The sequence below is a fragment of the Nerophis lumbriciformis genome, linkage group LG03 (genome assembly GCF_033978685.3).
Source record: "Nerophis lumbriciformis linkage group LG03, RoL_Nlum_v2.1, whole genome shotgun sequence".
In the NCBI taxonomy this organism is placed as follows: Eukaryota; Metazoa; Chordata; class Actinopteri; order Syngnathiformes; family Syngnathidae; genus Nerophis; species Nerophis lumbriciformis.
The window spans coordinates 61,564,133-61,582,358 of NC_084550.2; the positions used below are offsets into that span (position 1 = coordinate 61,564,133).

General features: G+C 40.1%; 1 protein-coding gene across 4 annotated transcripts in view; it reads left to right on the top strand.

Annotated features, from left to right (window-relative positions):
- The window catches only part of nisch (nischarin), a 102,121-nt gene that overhangs the window by 34,949 nt on the left and 48,946 nt on the right, over nucleotides 1–18,226 (top strand). For all 4 annotated transcript variants that reach the window (XR_009814202.2, XM_061940541.2, XM_061940519.2 and 1 more), the window contains 8 exons: nucleotides 2,937–3,100; nucleotides 3,182–3,277; nucleotides 5,582–5,677; nucleotides 5,751–5,903; nucleotides 5,989–6,057; nucleotides 6,161–6,346; nucleotides 12,695–12,823; nucleotides 12,908–13,021. Coding sequence is in view for 3 of the 4 variants with exons in the window: in XM_061940541.2 (XP_061796525.1) it covers nucleotides 2,937–3,100; nucleotides 3,182–3,277; nucleotides 5,582–5,677; nucleotides 5,751–5,903; nucleotides 5,989–6,057; nucleotides 6,161–6,346; nucleotides 12,695–12,823; nucleotides 12,908–13,021 (1,007 nt within the window). In the remaining variant the exon portion in view is untranslated. The remainder of the gene's footprint in view (nucleotides 1–2,936; nucleotides 3,101–3,181; nucleotides 3,278–5,581; nucleotides 5,678–5,750; nucleotides 5,904–5,988; nucleotides 6,058–6,160; nucleotides 6,347–12,694; nucleotides 12,824–12,907; nucleotides 13,022–18,226) is intronic.

Genomic DNA, 18,226 nt, shown 5'->3' on the forward strand with positions numbered 1-18,226 from the left:
ATTGGACGTTTGTTCCGCACACTTTACCGACGAAAGCTATGCTACGACAGAGATGGCAAGAATGTGTGGATATCCTGCGACACTCAAGGCAGATGCATTTCCAACGATAAAGTCAAAGAAATCTGCCGCCAGACCCCCATTGAATCTGCCGGAGTGTGTGAGCAATTCAGGGACAAAGGACCTCGGTAGCACGGCAAGCAATGGCGGCAGTTTGTTCCCGCAGACGAGCGAGCTAAACCCCCTGGATGTCTTGGCTCACACTGTCCCTTATGCCACCGAAGATGATCAAGAGAAGAATATCGACCCTAGCTTCCCTGGCCTGCTGACATCAACTCCAAAACTGGACAGATCAGCTTTCAGGAATAGAGCGCGGATGAGGGTATGTCTACAGAATATATTAATTGATGAAAATTGGGCTGTCTGCACTCTCAAAGTGCATGTTGTTGCCAAATGTATTTCATATGCTGTAAACCTAGTTCATAGTTGTTAGTTTCCTTTAATGCCAAACAAACACATACCAATCATTGGTTAGAAGGCGATCGCCGAATTCGTCCTCGCTTTCTCCCGTGTCGCTGGCTGTCGTGTCGTTTTCGTCGGTTTCGCTTGCATACGGTTCAAACCGATATGGCTCAATAGCTTCAGTTTCTTCTTCAATTTCGTTTTCGCTACCTGCCTCCACACTACAACCATCAGTTTCAATACATGCGTAATCTGTTGAATCGCTTAAGCCGCTGAAATCCGAGTCTGAATCCGAGCTAATGTCGCTATAGCTTGCTGTTCTTTCCGCCATGTTTGTTTGTGTTGGCATCACTATGTGACGTCACAGGAAAATGGACGGGTGTATATAACGATGGTTAAAATCAGGCACTTTGAAGCTTTTTTTAGGGATATTGCGTGATGGGTAAAATTTTGACAAAAACTTCGAAAAATATAATAAGCCACTGGGAACTGATTTTTAATGGTTTTAACCCTTCTGAAATTGTAATAATGTTCCCCTTTAAACATGGTGTCGGTTATCAAAACGACACCATAGCTTTGTGATGTGGCTTTTGTGACTAGAGCCTGCCGAGACTTAAGACCTTGTTTTAATTCTTCCACCTTCTGTAGCCTTTGTTCCGTGTCCATATTCTTGTCTTTGTGTTTGTGATTCTTAGATTATATTCTCTCATTACAGTCACACTTTCTCCACACAGAAGACACGCACGTTTGCCTTTTACCTCCATGAACATGTACTCTGCCTCCCACCTGGTTTGAAACCCCCTGTTCTCACCGTCCACCTTTCGTTTAGCCATTATTGGGGAGGGGGGTTTCTGAAAGTTGACATCGAGCCTGAATGCTGATAAATAAAGAAGCCGAGGCCCACTTGCGGCACTGCAGTGAGTTAGCGGGCTACCGTTGCATTGTGGGGAATGGAGTATTGGTGCGTGCAAAACAACAGCAGCAGGCGGCTGTGGCCTGCGGGCCGGTTCTAATAATACTAATCAAATATCATCCCGAAGGCCATAGATAATTCATTCGCTGGCCGGATCAATAATGTAATTTGCCTGAGTGGTTGGACAGGCATACTTGCCAACCCTCCCGAATTTTCCGGGAGACTCCCGAATTTCAGTGCCTCTCCCGAAAATCTCCCGGGACAACCATTCTCCCGAATTTCTCCCGATTTCCAGCCGAATTTAAGGCACGCCCCCTCCAGGTCCGTGCGGACCTGAGTGAGGACAGCCTCTCGTCACGTCCGCTTGGCCAACCAAAACATAACCACAGAACACTATAGTGTAGGTTACTTTTTGGTTGGCCAACGGTTTACGTTGTATTGCGCACACTGTCGGCAAGTGTGGGAGTCGGTTCTGAAGTATGAAGTAAAGAGACGTAACTTCATCACCTCGCCTGGTTATTGACTCCAGCCCAGAATATTACACTGCCCATACCTATGCTCCTTCAAAGGCTGTGCTACTGGCTGCAAAGCACTGCACTTTCAAATACAACAATGAGTAGAGGAGTGTTATGTGTCTATATGTGTAGATAAATGAACACTGAAATTCAAATATTTATTTTATTTATATGTATGTATATATATATATATATATATATCTATATATATATATATATATATATATATATATATATATATATACATAATAAAATACATATGTATGTGTGTATATATATAGCTGGAATTCACTGAAAGTCAAGTATTTAATTTAATTTATATATATATATATATATATATATATATATATATATATAAGAAATACTTAAATTTCAGTGAATTCTAGCTATAAATATACTCCTCCCCCTTAGCCCCGCTCACCTCAACCCCCCCAAATCTCCCGAATTTGGAGGTCTCAAGGTTGGCAAGTATGTGGACAGGACAGATTGAAAAACACATTTTTAGTGGTTCTCAAACTTTTTTCACAAAGTAACACCTCAGAAAACATTAAAATACAGCAGTGTAGTCGGCCTAAATAATCAATAAAAAAAGTCAGGGATTTATAGATTTTTAGATTACCTGCGATTCTTATTTGTAATGATTCTTAATCTAAAAATTTATAAATCCCTGCCTTTTTTATTGATTATTTAGGCCTACTACTCTGCTGTATTTTAATGTTTTCTGAGGTGTTAGTTTGTGAAAAAAGTTTGAGAACCACTGGTGTAAAGGATAACGCATGTATGAAGTTGTTTTCAAACCATTTCTAATGAGGTTATTGCAGAGCATCTTAAAAACTAAATTCAAAACAAGACCTGTTGTAGTCGCAAAATAGGTCGTTGACGATAACTAAGAAACATTTTTAGTCATGAAAATCAACACTAGCAAGAGTTTTCTGAAAGTGCTAGATGTCCTACAAATAAATGAACCAAATGTAATCCTAAATATAACACACAATCCTTTTTTTGTGGCCGAGATTCAAATGTTCTGGCTGTGGATCTATGTGACGTAGGTGAGCAGTTGCTGCAGGCGGGCGAGGTGTTTTCTCTGCGGCCTCTGCAGCTTCACGCCGTTTCCCAGCAGCTCCGTCTGGCCAAACCGACATGCTGCAACGGGGATGCCAAGACCGACCTGGGACACATCCTGGACTTCACTTGCAGGCTGCGCTACCTCAAGGTCCCGCCTCTCAGCGCTATTCTTCAATGCCAATCCTAAACTTCACTCCTGTATTCTCACGGTTTTCTCTCTGTTGGTCAGATCTCAGGGACCGCAGGTCCAGTAGGAACCAGTAACATCCTGGAGAGCAGTCTTCCTTTTGACCTCTCTTTTTTCAAATCACTGCTGCAGATCGAGGTAAACGACTTCAAGTTTGTTCGCGTTAGGGTTGTACGGTATACCGGTACTAATAAAGTACCGCGATACTAATTAATTGAAATCGGTACTATACTGCCTTTGAAAAGTACCAGAAAGAATGGCAAAAAAACTACAATTCTACTGGTTAATAAAGAGAGTGGTGGAGGTATTTGGGCTTCAAAACTTACGATAAAGATGACGCTTTAGACAAGGAAGAGAAGTGTTGCTTTAAAACACGCCTCACCAAATGTGGCCATTAGTACTACCACCTTTGCTTCAAACTTAGGTAAACATTTAAATAATAAGCAAGGAAAGAGTGACTGGTGATAATGTAGTTGTCACACCTGTTCCGGTGCAGACCATTGTCGAGCACAGGGGAGACGTCGATGTTTTTGTCGGGGATAACACCCTTCACTTTACCCGGAAATGGGTCTGCTAATCTCCGCTTTCGGGTCAGAATGACGAGGCCGCCGATTCGTGACATTCTGGTTGCTTTATTATTAGTTTTGCAGGACACAAACGGACTCGTTCATCACTCTACTGCGCAGTGCACGCGTTCCCTCTCTCTCTCTTTACTCGCCCACTCATTCACTGACGTCACTCAGCCAACACATTGCCCTTCTCACAAACACACGTACACTACTTTCATGACTTAACCATCTCCTATGTAGACGCACACACAGCTGCTTGGATTGATGCCAATTAGCGTCAACTAATGCAAGTGAAATGACTGAATTTTGTAACAAATTGCTTCAATTTGTGTTTTATCTTTTAACAAATGTGTTTTACCTGCTACATGGCTTATCTGTGTACATTTAACCCTAGTTTTGTTTTTAGTACTTACTAATAATTGTATTTTTATCAAAGCACAGACCAGTAGTAGCAACAATGAATCATGAATAATTGGTTTTCTATACCAAAATTCATCTATTTATTCTTCTTCTTCTCCAGATTTTGTTGTGCTCTACCTTCCACATTTTTCATCCTATTCAAACTGTTCCAACTTCAAACTGCTCAGCCTATTCGGGAATTGCGGGCTTTCCCTTGACTAATTCCTAAAATTCTCAGATTTCCCAGAATTCCAGGTTTTCAGAGACATTTTTCCCATTTAAAATGAATTGGCCCTTTTTCAACCTTTCACCATTTCCACATTTTTCAACCAATGCATACCATTCCACCTTCAATACATTCCACCATCCTCTTGATTCAAACAACCATGTTTCTAAGTTCCAAAAAATTCCAGAATTTTCCCGAATTCCTGGTTTTCCAAAGCCCTATTTCCACCCTTTTCTGGCAACTACTCCTTCCACATTTTTTAACCCATTTCAACCGTTCCACCGTCAAATCATCTAACCTTTTTTAGTGCGATGACTCCTTACACATTTTTCAACCCATTTCAACCATTCCACAAAAAGCAAGTTGGTTTAAGAACTTAAAAAAATTCCCGGTTTTCCCGAAATTTCATAATACCATTTTTCAATTAAAAAACTGTTACTACTTCCACATTTTGTGACAAATTAAAACAATTCCAACACCAACCAATTCAGCTCGTTCAGGACATTCATGCTCCTAATAATTTTTTTTTAAAATCCTGCTTTTCCCAAATTTCCAGGAAGTCCCCATTGAAATGAATGGGACATTTTTTCCAAGTTGCACAATTCCCACATTTTTCAACCCATTCAAACCATTCCGACATCACTTTCCCAAGTTCCAAACCAAATTCCGTTTTTCCTGGAAATTAAAACTCTTCAACATTGAAACCATTTCAACCTTCAAAACTATTCTTACATTCATACTACATGTTGTCAGCATTGGAGCATTCACATGCATTTCCTTCAGGAATTGCCTCATCTAGTTAATATAATGTCAATAAAGCTTTGTATTATATTCAAATCCTTTATTATGGCAGACTATATGTAATATGGGAAATTATAAATTGTTCTTTGAGTGCAACAAGAAAAGCCCAATGTGTTTATCCGTCCATCCATCCATTTTCTACGGCTTGTCCCTTAATGCCCTTTAATTTATATTTTAACCTTGTAAAATTGTTATTTGAGTGCATTAGGAAACATAAAGGGACAAGCGGCAGAAAATGGATGGATGGATGGTTATGGTATTGTAGGATTTTCTGTTAAATTAAAGCCAATATTGAAGTTTTTTCCTAGTTCCCTTTATTTGGAAAAGTATGAAAAGTATTGATATACATTTATTGGTATCCGGACAACCCTAGTCTGCAGATAGCTTTGCTCCTGTTCAGTCATATTTAGAATTTACGCCGTCGGCCAATGTCTTACTTGTCCTCAGATCAGCGAGTGCAGCGCTCAGCAAATTGAAGGTTTGTCGTCTCTGAGGTCAACTCTGTCCACTCTGAACATCCACCATTCCACAGACACCATGATGGTACTGTTTATTTACACATGAAGTATGTCATCATGTATCTTATGTACTAACAAATGTTGGCCATGCTCCTCAGCTGGTCCTTGTCCCGGAGGCGAGTGAGTTCTCACAGTGGAAAGCAGAGGGGGCGGAGTCCGACTGCCCCGTGACCGCCGTTGTTCCCCTGTGGCGAAACCTGACCACGCTGGACATGAGCCACAACGCCATCAGCACCATAGACGACTCAGTGGTGAGACACGTCCTCCATTTGCAATCGCTACGTGCTTTTCATTCTCTCTTGTCTCTAATTTTCTTCAACATCTCACAATATGTAGAAACTAATACCCAAGGTAGAATTTCTCGATCTGAGCCACAACCAGCTCTCCTCAGTGGAGAACCTCCAGGTATGTGACGGCATGCAGCAGACGTTGACTCAAATTGACTCTGGTTTGGATCTGAGGTGCTGCTAGAAAACAATTCACTTCGTCCTGATCTCTGTGGTTGCAGCACCTGTACAACCTGGTCCACGTGGATCTGTCCTATAACAAGCTGTGCATACTGGAGGCGGCTCACACGCGTCTGGGCAACATCAAAACTCTCAGTCTGGCCGGAAACCAACTGGACCGACTGACGGGCCTCAGTAAACTCTACTCTCTGGTCGACTTGGACCTCAGCCACAACCAGCTGGCCCAGGTAACCCCATCACAGGTTGCTATGTCAAAGGCCCCGTTTATACTGCACACCAAATCTGATTTATTTTGCCCTCAAGTAGGGCTGGGCGATATGGCCTTTTATTAATATCTCAATATTTTCAGGCCATGTCACGATACACCATATATATCTCCATATTTTGCCTTTGCCTTGAATGAACACTTGATGCATATAATCACAGCAGTATGATGATTCTATGTGTCTACATTAAAACATTCTTCTTCATACTGCATTAATATATGCTACTTTTAAACTTTCATGCAGAGGGAAATCACAACTAAAAGTGTATTTGTTAAACAGTTATTAAGCAGTGGCACAAACATTCATGTCATTTCAAAACAGAAAGTGCAAGATTGTCCGAGACATTTTAAAACAAGCCATTAGTGCACTTTAGTGCATGATGTCACTAAGATGACATCAAAACAACACTAAATTAAAAATGCACTTTTTGTACAGAATGCCACTACAATAGTTTAAAACAAATAAACTGCACTTTTGTGCATGATGTCACTAAGATGACATATCAAATTTCAGTGCATCACTAGTCCATAGTGCGCAAATAATAAGCTCTTTGTAATGTATGAATATCAGGGCCGTTACCAGGATTTGAGAAATACCGAGGTCAAAAAATGGTGGTCCAAGAGGAGCCTTGAAAGTATCATGGGTATCCCATCACCTTGAGCAACACAATGAACAATCCACTTTTATTTAATTACTATGAAGTTAAGCTTACTAGACAATTTTAACATCAATAAAGCATCAATCAATCAATGTTTATTTATATAGTCCTAAATCACAAGTGTCTCAAAGGGCTGCACAAGCCACAACGACATCCTTGGTTCAGAGCCCACATAAGGGCAAGGAAAAACTCACAACCCAGTGGGATGTCAATGTGAATGACTATGAGAAACCTTGGAGAGGACCGCAGATGTGGGTGACCCCCCACCCCCCTCGAGGAGAGACCGGATGCAATTGACGTCGATTGGGTCTAGCATAATATTGCGAAAGTCCAGTACATAGTGGATCTAACATAATAGTGAGAGTCCAGTCCATAGTGGGGTCAGCAGGAGACCATCCCGAGCGGAGACGGGTCAGCAGCGCAGAGATGTCCCCAACCGATGCACAGGCGAGCGCACCCCGTGTCCCGACTCTGGACAGCCAGCACTTCATCCATGGCCACCGGACCTGTGCCCCCCTCAGTAGAAGCATTTAAGTCCCATCTTAAAACTCATTTGTATACTCTAGCCTTTAAAATAGACCCCCTTTTTAGACCAGTTGATCTGCCGTTTCTTTTCTCCCCCCCCCCCACAAGGGAGAGGGGGGCAGAGGAGAAAAGAAAAGAAACGGCAGATCAACTGGTCTAAAAAGGGGGTCTATTTTAAAGGCTAGAGTATACAAATGAGTTTTAAGATGGGACTTAAATGCTTCTACTGAGGTAGCATCTCGAACTGTTACCAGGAAGGCATTCCATAGTACTGGAGCCCCAATAGAAAACGCTCTACAGCCCGCAGACTTTTTTTGGGCTCTGGGAATCACTAATAAGCCGGAGTTCTTTGAACGCAGATTTCTTGCCTGTTAAACATAAGTTTAACAGGCATATGATTTTTCTGTCTGTTGTCGGAAATCCATAAAAATACTTTTTGTTTTTCTTAGTTTTTTCCGACCTACAATGACCACGGTTTTTGATAATTCAGTGGTAAAAACTACGGTTTTCCATTAAAAATGATTAACTTAAAAATCAAATATACGTAGCGAAGCAACTCCAAGGGCAGGGGACAAAATATACAGGAAACATCAATGATGATTGGTTGGTTTACGTATAAGAAAATCCATGATTGGTTGGTTAGTGTAATATGATGAATCACGATTGGTTAAGATTAGGGCAAAACATTACGGACAGGCCAATCAGAGGCAAGATAGGTCATGGAACCAGGAAGGGAAATCACAACAGACATCCCAAATGACGACGAGAGAGTCGGAGAAGAGAAGAGGGAATATTCTTGCGGGCGATTTATATACTAAAAAAACTAGTGGAAGATGGCAAAGGGATTCTCTTTCTTAGATTATTTTTTTTATCGATGTAGACAAAGTCCAGGAAACCCACAATGCGTCTTCTTGGTCACATTTGGACAAATGTATGCGTCTGGATAAAACATTCATTTGAGTTGTTTACCATGTAAGCCAAATCAAAACTGCTTTCAACATGAAAGAGGTAGAATACACATTTAAGAACACACATGATTGTGGCAGACATGTGATGACTTTTGCTACAGTATAGTCCAGGGGTCAGCAACCCGCGGCTCTTTTAGCGCCGCCCTAGTGGCTCTCTGGAGCTTTTTCAGAAATGTATGAAAAATGGAAAAAGATGAGGGGAAAACGATCTATTTTTTGTTTTAATATGGTTTCTGTAGGAGGACAAACATGACACAAACCTCCCTAATTGTTATAAAGCACACTGTTTATATTAAACATGCTTCACTGATTCGAGTATTTGGCGAGCGCCGTTTTGTCCTACTAATTTTGGCGGTCCTTGAACTCACCGTAGTTTGTTTACATGTATAACTTTCTCCGACTTTCTAGGACGTGTTTTATGCCACTTCTTTTTCTGTCTCATTTTGTCCACCAAACTTTCCACAGAGGTGACTTTTGTTGATGTTATTGACTTGTGTGGAGTGCTAATCAGATATTTGGTCACTGCATGACTGCAAGCTAATCGATGCTAACATGCTATTTAGGCTAGCTATATGTACATATTGCATCATAATGCCTCATTTGTAGCTATATTTGAGGTCATTTAGTTTCCTTTAAGTCCTCTTAATTCAATTTATATCTCATGACACACTATCTGCATGTAATATGGCTTTTAATTTTTTGCGGCTCCAGACAGATTTTTTTTTGTATTTTTGGTCCAATATGGCTCTTTCAACATTTTGTGTTGCCGACCCCTGGTATAGTCTGTCTAAATGCTACATTTCATTTTCATTGCTGTTTTAGTACAAGACAGTAACTAACATTTTGTTCATTATTTCTTCTGTTTATAGTTTGACATTGAGTAGTTGAATCATTTCTGAAACATAAACATGACTGCAATATATTTGTTATTTTCTGCTATAAATCACAAATGGCTATTCAGATAAAGGAAGTTAGCTAAAAGAATAAACAGTGTTTGTACTCTTCATGATTTTTGCATTTGGAGCAGTTCGAAGTGGAGAGGGAGTCGAAGAGACAGAAATTTGCTATAAAATTGGCCCCAGACCCCCGGCTTATTTTCAGTCTTTTTCATTAAGTTCAAAGCACAGGCCTGGTTTAATAACTTTATTTCAGCTCCGAAATGGAATTGAACATTCTACACTGCAGTTCATGTCCTAGTCACGCGCGTCACGACGGCCACCGGAAGTAAAGGGAGAAATGTATCCTGAAATTGTAATCAGTGACAGAGCATGATTTGTCCAAGAATACATTTAAAGTAAAATGTCATGTGACGCACCTTGTCATTCAATAATTTACATTTGACATGCGCTTCTTCACACAAACCCCTCCACCCTTTGCATGTCGGGCGGGGCGGCACGTGACTGACACGACAGTATTATACTGACAGCGTTTCACATCAATTTCATTCAGGTAAATGTTAGGATAGAGTTCAATGGTGGACCCCGGGATGCAGAGAATGGAGGCAAGGGACGCGATAACAAATGAAAATATTTAATAAGTCCAAAATGGTAACTAAGGGTGATGGGGCAAAAGTGCACACCAAGGGAAATATAACAAAAGTAGTCTCTTTCAGAGGTTGGCGGAGCAAAGGTCAGGACGCACACAGCGTGGCAAAAACTAGTCCTCTCAAAACAAGGTGGCTAGGAAAACAAAAACACAACGAGGTCAATATTACAGAAATATGCGAAGGCAACATACCAGGGAAGCAGAATCAAGGTAGCACATGTCAGAGCGGAGTTCAGGAACAATAACCGGCGGGGACCAGCTGGTGGAGACGCGCTTAAATGCTACCAGGAAGTGATTAGCAGCAGGTGTGCCTCGTTGGGGACAAAAGACTGTGGAAGAAACTGAAAAACCAATAGAGAAGGCAGGTAGAAGACAACAAACATAACAGTACTCCCCCCCCCCTTAAAGGACGCCACCTGGCGGCTTACCTGGCTTCTCGGGAAAACGTTCATAAAAAACAGTAAGGAGAGAAGGGTCAAGGATAAGCGATCGCGGGACCCAAGATCGGTCCTCGGGGCTGTAACCCTCCCAGTCGACCAGATACTGGAAACCCCTGCCCCTTCTTCTCACGTCAAGAATGGCCTTGACCGTGAACGCCTGGTGTCCATCGATCAGCCTGGGAGGAGGAGGAGGCACCTCTGGAGGACTCAAGGGACTGGAAGACACAGGCTTGAGTAGGGAGACGTGGAAGGACGGATGGATCTTGAGAGAGTCCGGAAGATGTAGGCGAACCGCTGAAGGGTTGATAACTCGCTCGATGGTGTAAGGTCCAATAAAACGTGGCTGCAGTTTCTTGGAGGAAACTTGGAGAGGTAAGCCACGAGATGACAGCCATACCTTCTGACCAGGCTTGTAATCCGGAGCTGTGCTGCGGTGGCGGTTGGCGAGACGCTGGTTGCGCTCCGAGGTGCGTGACAGTAAAATCCACATTAGCTACGTCATTATAATTTAATCTTTACGTTATGCTGACTGCACATTTCGGATGGAATGATGTTTACAGTAAAAGTAGACTTCATTGCGTTACGTTGTTGTCTGGAGTTGTAGCGGGTACAGCTGTGCAGGACCAAAGATTGTGTATTGGGAGAGGATGCTCTACCGCAGTGAGATGTACAGCGCACACCATGTCCCACACAAAGTATATTTGCAGTCAGTCATATCACTTTCTTCTTGTCACTTAAAAAAATACTGAGGACATGACCTCGGTGTCCTTAATGGTAGTTACGACCATTAGGAATATATATTTTGATTCTGAAGAAATAGCGATTGTTGAAGGATGGGATTTGACGCTGTGGCCTGTTTGCTTACATGTGAGTTGATAATAAAGCTAACGTCGATCCACCTCTACACTGCAAAAACTGAAATCTAAGTAAGATGAAATATCTCAAATAAGTTTGATATTTGCTTATTTTCTGTCTGATAAGATAATTCTTCTCACTAAGCAGATTTTATGTTAGAGTGTTTTACTTGTTTTCAGGGTTTTGGTCGTAAATGATCTCAGTAAGATATTACAGCTTGTTGCTGAGATTTGATAACCTATATTGAGTGAAACATGCTTGAAACTAGAATATCAACTGTTGCAAAGCTGTGTCATCAACACTCACAAGTTTAAAACTACTTTTTTAAAATAATCATTGGACTGCGTGGCGAAGTTGGTAGAGTGGCCGTGCCAGCAATCGGAGGGTTGCTGGTTACTGGGGTTCAATCCCCACCTTCTACCATCCTAGTCACGTCCGTTGTGTCCTTGTCGCAAGACACTTCACCCCTTGCTCCTGATGGCTGCTGGTTAGCGCCTTGCATGGCAGCTCCCGCCATCAGTGTGTGAATGTGTGTGTGAATGGGTGAATGTGGAATACTGTCAAAGCGCTTTGAGTACCTTGAAGGTAGAAAAGCGCTATACAAGTATAACCCATTTATCATTTATTTATTTATCATTTCAAGCATGAAAAAAAAAATCATGACTTTGACACAATTGTGTCTCATAATTAAAACAGATGACAGCCAAATGGACTTTGCTGTTTTATTTTCAATGAAACAATAGAAAATGCGTACTCATATAGTAGTGCAGTTGTTATTAGTGAGAATATACTTATTTTAAGGTATTTTTGGGTTCATTGAGGTTAGCTAATTTTACTTGTTTTGGAAAGACTTGACAAGCCAAATGTTCTTGTTCTATTGGCAGATAATTTTGCTTAGTTCAAATAAAATACCTGTATTTTTTTTTCTTGTTTTTGAACACTGACTTTTTGCAGTGTACTTGACAGCCATACAAATATTATAACCCTCCCAAATATATTGCACTATATATATCCATTCACACATTATCTTACTTTAATGTTTTTTCACTTAAAAAAACACTCATTTTTAAGGTGTGGGGACTTTTTATTTTATTTTGTAGGAATAGTAGCGACTTCCTTGTTCATTTACAGAATCCATTCAACTTCCTTTGTTTTCACTTCATCGAACTGCGCATGGGGGTCACATTGGGGTCTGTGCGCATGTATACATTAGAGATTTAGAAAAATCCGATTTGGGCCACTTTGGCCTGCAGTGTAAACGTAGTTAAAAACTACTATCACAAATCAGTAGACAAAACCACGCCTTTCTCTCTTTCAGTTGGAGGAGATCAAAAACATCGGCGCGCTGCCGTGTCTGGAGAAACTCAACCTGTCTTCCAACCCCATGTGCATTATCCCCGACTACAGAACCAAAGTCCTGGCCCTGTTTGGAGACCGTGCAGCAGAGGTACTGGATCACTCTTTGTGAGGACTCCACTGCACTGTTACTGCTAAGGCTTTGGGTCTAATCATTCTGCGTCTTTTGCGTCAGGTGTGTCTGGACAGCAACGTGACAACAGAGAAGGAGTTGGACACAGTGGAAGTGTTAAAAGCCATTCAAAAAGCCAAAGAAGTCAAAGACCGAATGAGCAGCAGTGATAAAAAGGTAAAGTTTGTCATGCAATAGGCGTTACTTTTAGATATGATTAGAAAGAAATCACATAGTCATCGAGATAACTATACAGATTATAATATTTAATCCTCATTAACTCATCCAGGCACTTACTCCAGTAGTTTTGTCATTAATCAAATGTCAAGTAAATGACCAGACAGTGTTATACTGTGTTATAAACTTTGTTAGAGTTGCATCCTGTAGATCAGCTGCTTCAACATTACACCACCAATCAGACAAACAGACTTATTTATCACATAGTATGGAGGTTAATTTGTACCTTTTTTATTATTACAGCTTTTTTTTCTACACTGAATTTATGTAATTGTTTTTTTTTTGCATTTCAATTTTGTGAACTGAATTTTGTGTGTGTTTAAAAAATAGAGTTTTTAAAGGGGAACATTATCACCATTTCAGAAGGTTTAAAACCATTAAAAATCAGTTCCCAGTGGCTTATTTTATTTTTCGAAGTTTTTTTCAAACTTTTACCCATCACGCAATATCCCTAAAAAAAAAGCTTCAAAGTGCCTGATTTTAACCATCGTTATATACACCCGTCCATTTTCCTGTGACGTCACATAGTGAAGCCAACACAAACAAACATGGTGGATAGAACAGCAAGGTATAGCAACATTAGCTCGGATTCAGACTCGTATTTCAGCGGCTTAAGCGATTCAACAGATTACGCATGTATTGAAACGGATGGTTGTAGTGTGGAGGCAGGTAGCGAAAACGAAATTGAAAAAGAAACTGAAGCTATTGAGCCATATCGGTTTGAACCGTATGCAAGCGAAACCGACGAAAACGACACGACAGCCAGCGACACGGGAGAAAGCGAGGACGAATTCGGCGATCGCCTTCTAACCAACGATTGGTATGTGTTTGTTTGGCATTAAAGGAAACTAACAACTATGAACTAGGTTTACAGCATATGAAATACATTTGGCAACAACATGCACTTTGAGAGTGCAGACAGCCCACTTTTCATCAATTAATATATTCTGTAGACATACCCTCATCCGCTCTCTTTTCCTGGGGATCTGGCGGCAGATTTCTTTGACTTTATCGTTGGAAATGCATCTGCTTTGAGTGTCGCAGGATATCCACACATTCTTGCCATCTCTGTCGTAGCATAGCTTTCGTCGGTAAAGTGTGCGGAACAAACGTCCAATTTCTTGCCACTTTCGCATCTTTGGGCCACTGGTGCAACTTGAATCCCGTCCCTGTTCGTGTTGTTACACCCTCTGACAACACACCGATGAGGCATGATGTCTCCAAGGTACGGAAAACAGTCGAAAAAACGGAAAATAACAGAGCTGATTTGACTCGGTGTTTGTAATGTGTTTGAGAAAATGGCGGATTGCTTCCCGATGTGACGTCACACGCTCCGAGAGCGAATAATAGAAAGGCGTTTAATTCGCCAAAATTCACCCATTTAGAGTTCGGAAATCGGTTAAAAAAATATATGGTCTTTTTTCTGCAACATCAAGGTATATATTGACGCTTACATAGGTCTGGTGATAATGTTCCCCTTTAAAATTCAGTGTAAAAAAAAATCAGTCTTGAAAAATTCAATGCAGAAAAATTTGCTGCTTCAAAACGCAAGACCCTCTTCCGGGAAATTGAGACTAAAGCAATCGATCGTGTCTCAGAACCAGCCAATGAAGTGTCAAGTTTGAAGTCACGTGACACGGGTCTTAGGAAGAGGCAGGTTATGCAGCACTACACGCCACAGGCCATTTAATCTGCTGTATGTGCTTGGCTCCCTTTTTATGAATACTTGAAACAGTGGAGGTTGCCAACCATTAGTGAAAAAAATCCCAAGATTCCGCAAAAAAAGGATAAAAGCCGATCACACGATGGTACACTCAATAACGATTATAACTTAAAACGTTATAACAGACCATCTCAAAAACTTAATGAAATAGTATTTATTTACTGAATAAGACGCTCAGAATACACATGAAAATACAGAATGTGGGATTTACAATATGAACAATAAAACACTAAATATTGAGAATATATGAACGTTGCTCCTTGAATGAGCTCTTTTACAATTGAGCAATAACAACAAAGACGTAACAGACACGGCGAAACATCAAAGCAAAGGTTAAAAATATCCACTTAATAAAATATTACTGTTCTGCAGAACTTTCTTGTAGAAATCTGCCTCCGTCTGACACTAGCGTCTCAGGCTTGTAAACAAGCCCCGCCCACTCTGTCCCGTGCCTTGTCTGCATGGAGCAGAGCTTCCTATGGTTACCGTAGTAACCCATATGTCACTCAAAAGTGCAGATTCTCACCATTGGAATCGTTTTTATAGTTAGAAAATATCCAGCGGGTCGCACAGAAATGTTAGTTATTGTTGTACGACAGGGGTGCTCACACTTTTTCTGCAGGCGAGCTACTTTTCAATTAATCAAAACGTGGGGATCTACCTCATTCATATATATAATTTATATTTACTTATTTATGAAATATATGTTTTTGTTAATAAGTTAAATGTGTTTAATGATAATACAAGCATGTTAACACATATAGTTAATATTGTTAATAAATTAAATGTGTTTAATGATAATGCAATCATGTTTAACACATAGTTAATATTGTTAATAAATTAAAGGTGTTTAATGATAATACAAGAATGTTTAATACATATAGTTAATATTGTTAATAAATTAAAGGTGTTTAATGATAATGCTAGTATGTTTAATACATATAGTTAATATTGTTAACAAGTTAAAGGTGTTTAAAGATAATGCAAGCATGTTTAATACATATAGTTAATATTGTTAACAAGTTAAAGGTGTTTAATGATAATACAAGCATGTTTAATACATATAGTTAATATTAATAAGTTAAAGGTGTTTAAAGATAATACAAGCATGTTTAACACATATAATTGATATTGTTAACAAGTTAAAGGTGTTTAATGATAATACAAGCATGTTTAACACATATAGTTAATATTGTTAATAAGTTAAAGGTGTTTAAAGATAATGCAAGCATGTTTAACACATATAGTTAATATTGTTAACAAGTTAAGGTGTTTAAAGATAATACAGGCATGTTTAACACATATAGATTCCTTTCTTTCATGAAGACAAGAATATAAGTTGGTGTATTACCTGATTCTGATGACTTGCAGTGATTGGAATCAGACAGTGGTGCTAAAAACGTCCGCATTTTCGAATGGAGGAGAAAAAAGTCCTCTTTTCTGTCCAATACCACATGAAAGTGGTTGGTTTTTGGCATCTTATTTGTCCAGCTTCCTACTCCTTTGTATACACTTTACAAGAAATACATTGTCGGCAAACTCCGTAGCTTGCTAGCTTGTGCACGCCAGCTTTCTGAGACTCTTGTTTTGTTAGCGCAACTGTGCAGTCGGTCTTTGGAGTTTTGACAACAGGTACCGCGCCAGAGTCTGTTGAAATAAATGGGTTGTACTTGTATAGCGCTTTTCTACCTTCAAGGTACTCAAAGCGCTTTGACACTACTTCCACATTTACCCATTCACACACACATTCACACACTGATGGAGGGAGCTGCCATGCAAGGCGCTAACCAGCACCCATCAGGAGCAAGGGTGAAGTGTCTTGCTCAGGACACAACGGACATGACGAGGTTGGTACTAGGTGGGGATTGAACCAGGGACCTTCGGGTCGCGCACGGCAAAGTGTTTCTCGCCTTCCAGTCGGTAATTTTAATGAGCTGGCAGCAGCCAGCGTCATCTCAGAAGACCCTCGGGTGCCGTGAATGTCAATCAAGTGACGAAAGTGATGTCATAGTCAAGATTTATGATCGCTCATTTTTAGGACTATTTTTTTAATGCCTGGCTGGCGATCGACTGACACACCCTCCGAGATCGACCGGTAGCTCGCGATCGACGTAATGAGCACCCCTGTTGTACGATGTCCAGGTAGCCCAGTTAACTGTCCTTTTTATGCTGTTTTGCAAGACCCGTGTCACATGACTTCAAACCTGACACTCATTGGCTGCTTCTGAGACAGGCTCGATTGCTTCAGTCTTAATTTGCCACTTTTTGAGGCAGCAAAACTTTTCTACACTGAATTTTTCAGCACTGAATTTTTATACGCTGGATTTTTTTACACTGAGTTTTTAAACCGTGAATTTGTACACACTGCATTTTAAAACACTGACATTTTAAACAAGCATTTTGCTCACACATTTTTTTTTAATGAAATTGTCAGCATTATAAAAAATCAGTTACAAAATACAAACAACAACAACAAATTCAGTATATAAATTCAGGGTAAAAAAAAACAAACTTTACTAATAAAGACACAAGTTAGCCTCCATACATGGTTCATAAACTCCTTAGCGTTTTTTGGGGATTAAAAAACCCCTGCTTTGCTGGATTAAGTGCCTATTTGCTGGGTTGCATATGACATCACGTTCGCTTTGCTTCATCGTGGTAATTCACATGGTGGTCAACAAGCTCGAGCGTAGCTTTAAATCAAGTGAGTGACGCGTTAGTAAATGAAGAGTTTGAACTTTGCTGTGCTGTTCCAAGCATTCAAATTGAGAGATAGGAAATGTCCCGACAGAAGTTGTTCATAAAGGTAATAAAGTCAGGGAAATTGCGAACGTGCATTGAGGGAAGTGGCTCTCAAAAATACCACTTTTAACATCTTGTAGAGTACAGTGGGACCATGCTCGTGTCTGCAACGATAACTTAGTCAAAGGTTTGTTTGAACATTTGATTTGTTTGGGAAACGTTCTGTGATGCAATAGTGTTTATTCTCTACTATATAGTTAGTGTTTGAGAGCAGAACTAAACATAAACTAAGGACAAGAGATCACATTATTTTTTGTTCTTTTAAGTTATGTTATGGTTGCTATGCTTAAATATAACTATTGTGTAAATAAACTCATGTCATGTTAAGTCCTAGTAACAAAATATTGTGATTGTTGGTCCAATCCATTGTCTTTTTGTTGTCGTTTTTCACAGCAGAAACAAAAAGCTTAGTTGTTGTTGTTGTTGTGCAGGAAAGCCAAGTGCTTTATTTGACACAGATGACCACATTACAGCGTCTTTGGGGGTATTTGTTAGCATTTGATTGATTGATTGAAACTTTTATTAGTAGATTGCACAGTACAGTACATATTCCGTACAATTGACCACTAAATGGTAACACCCCAATAAGTTTTTCAACTTAAGTCGGGGTCCATTTTAAT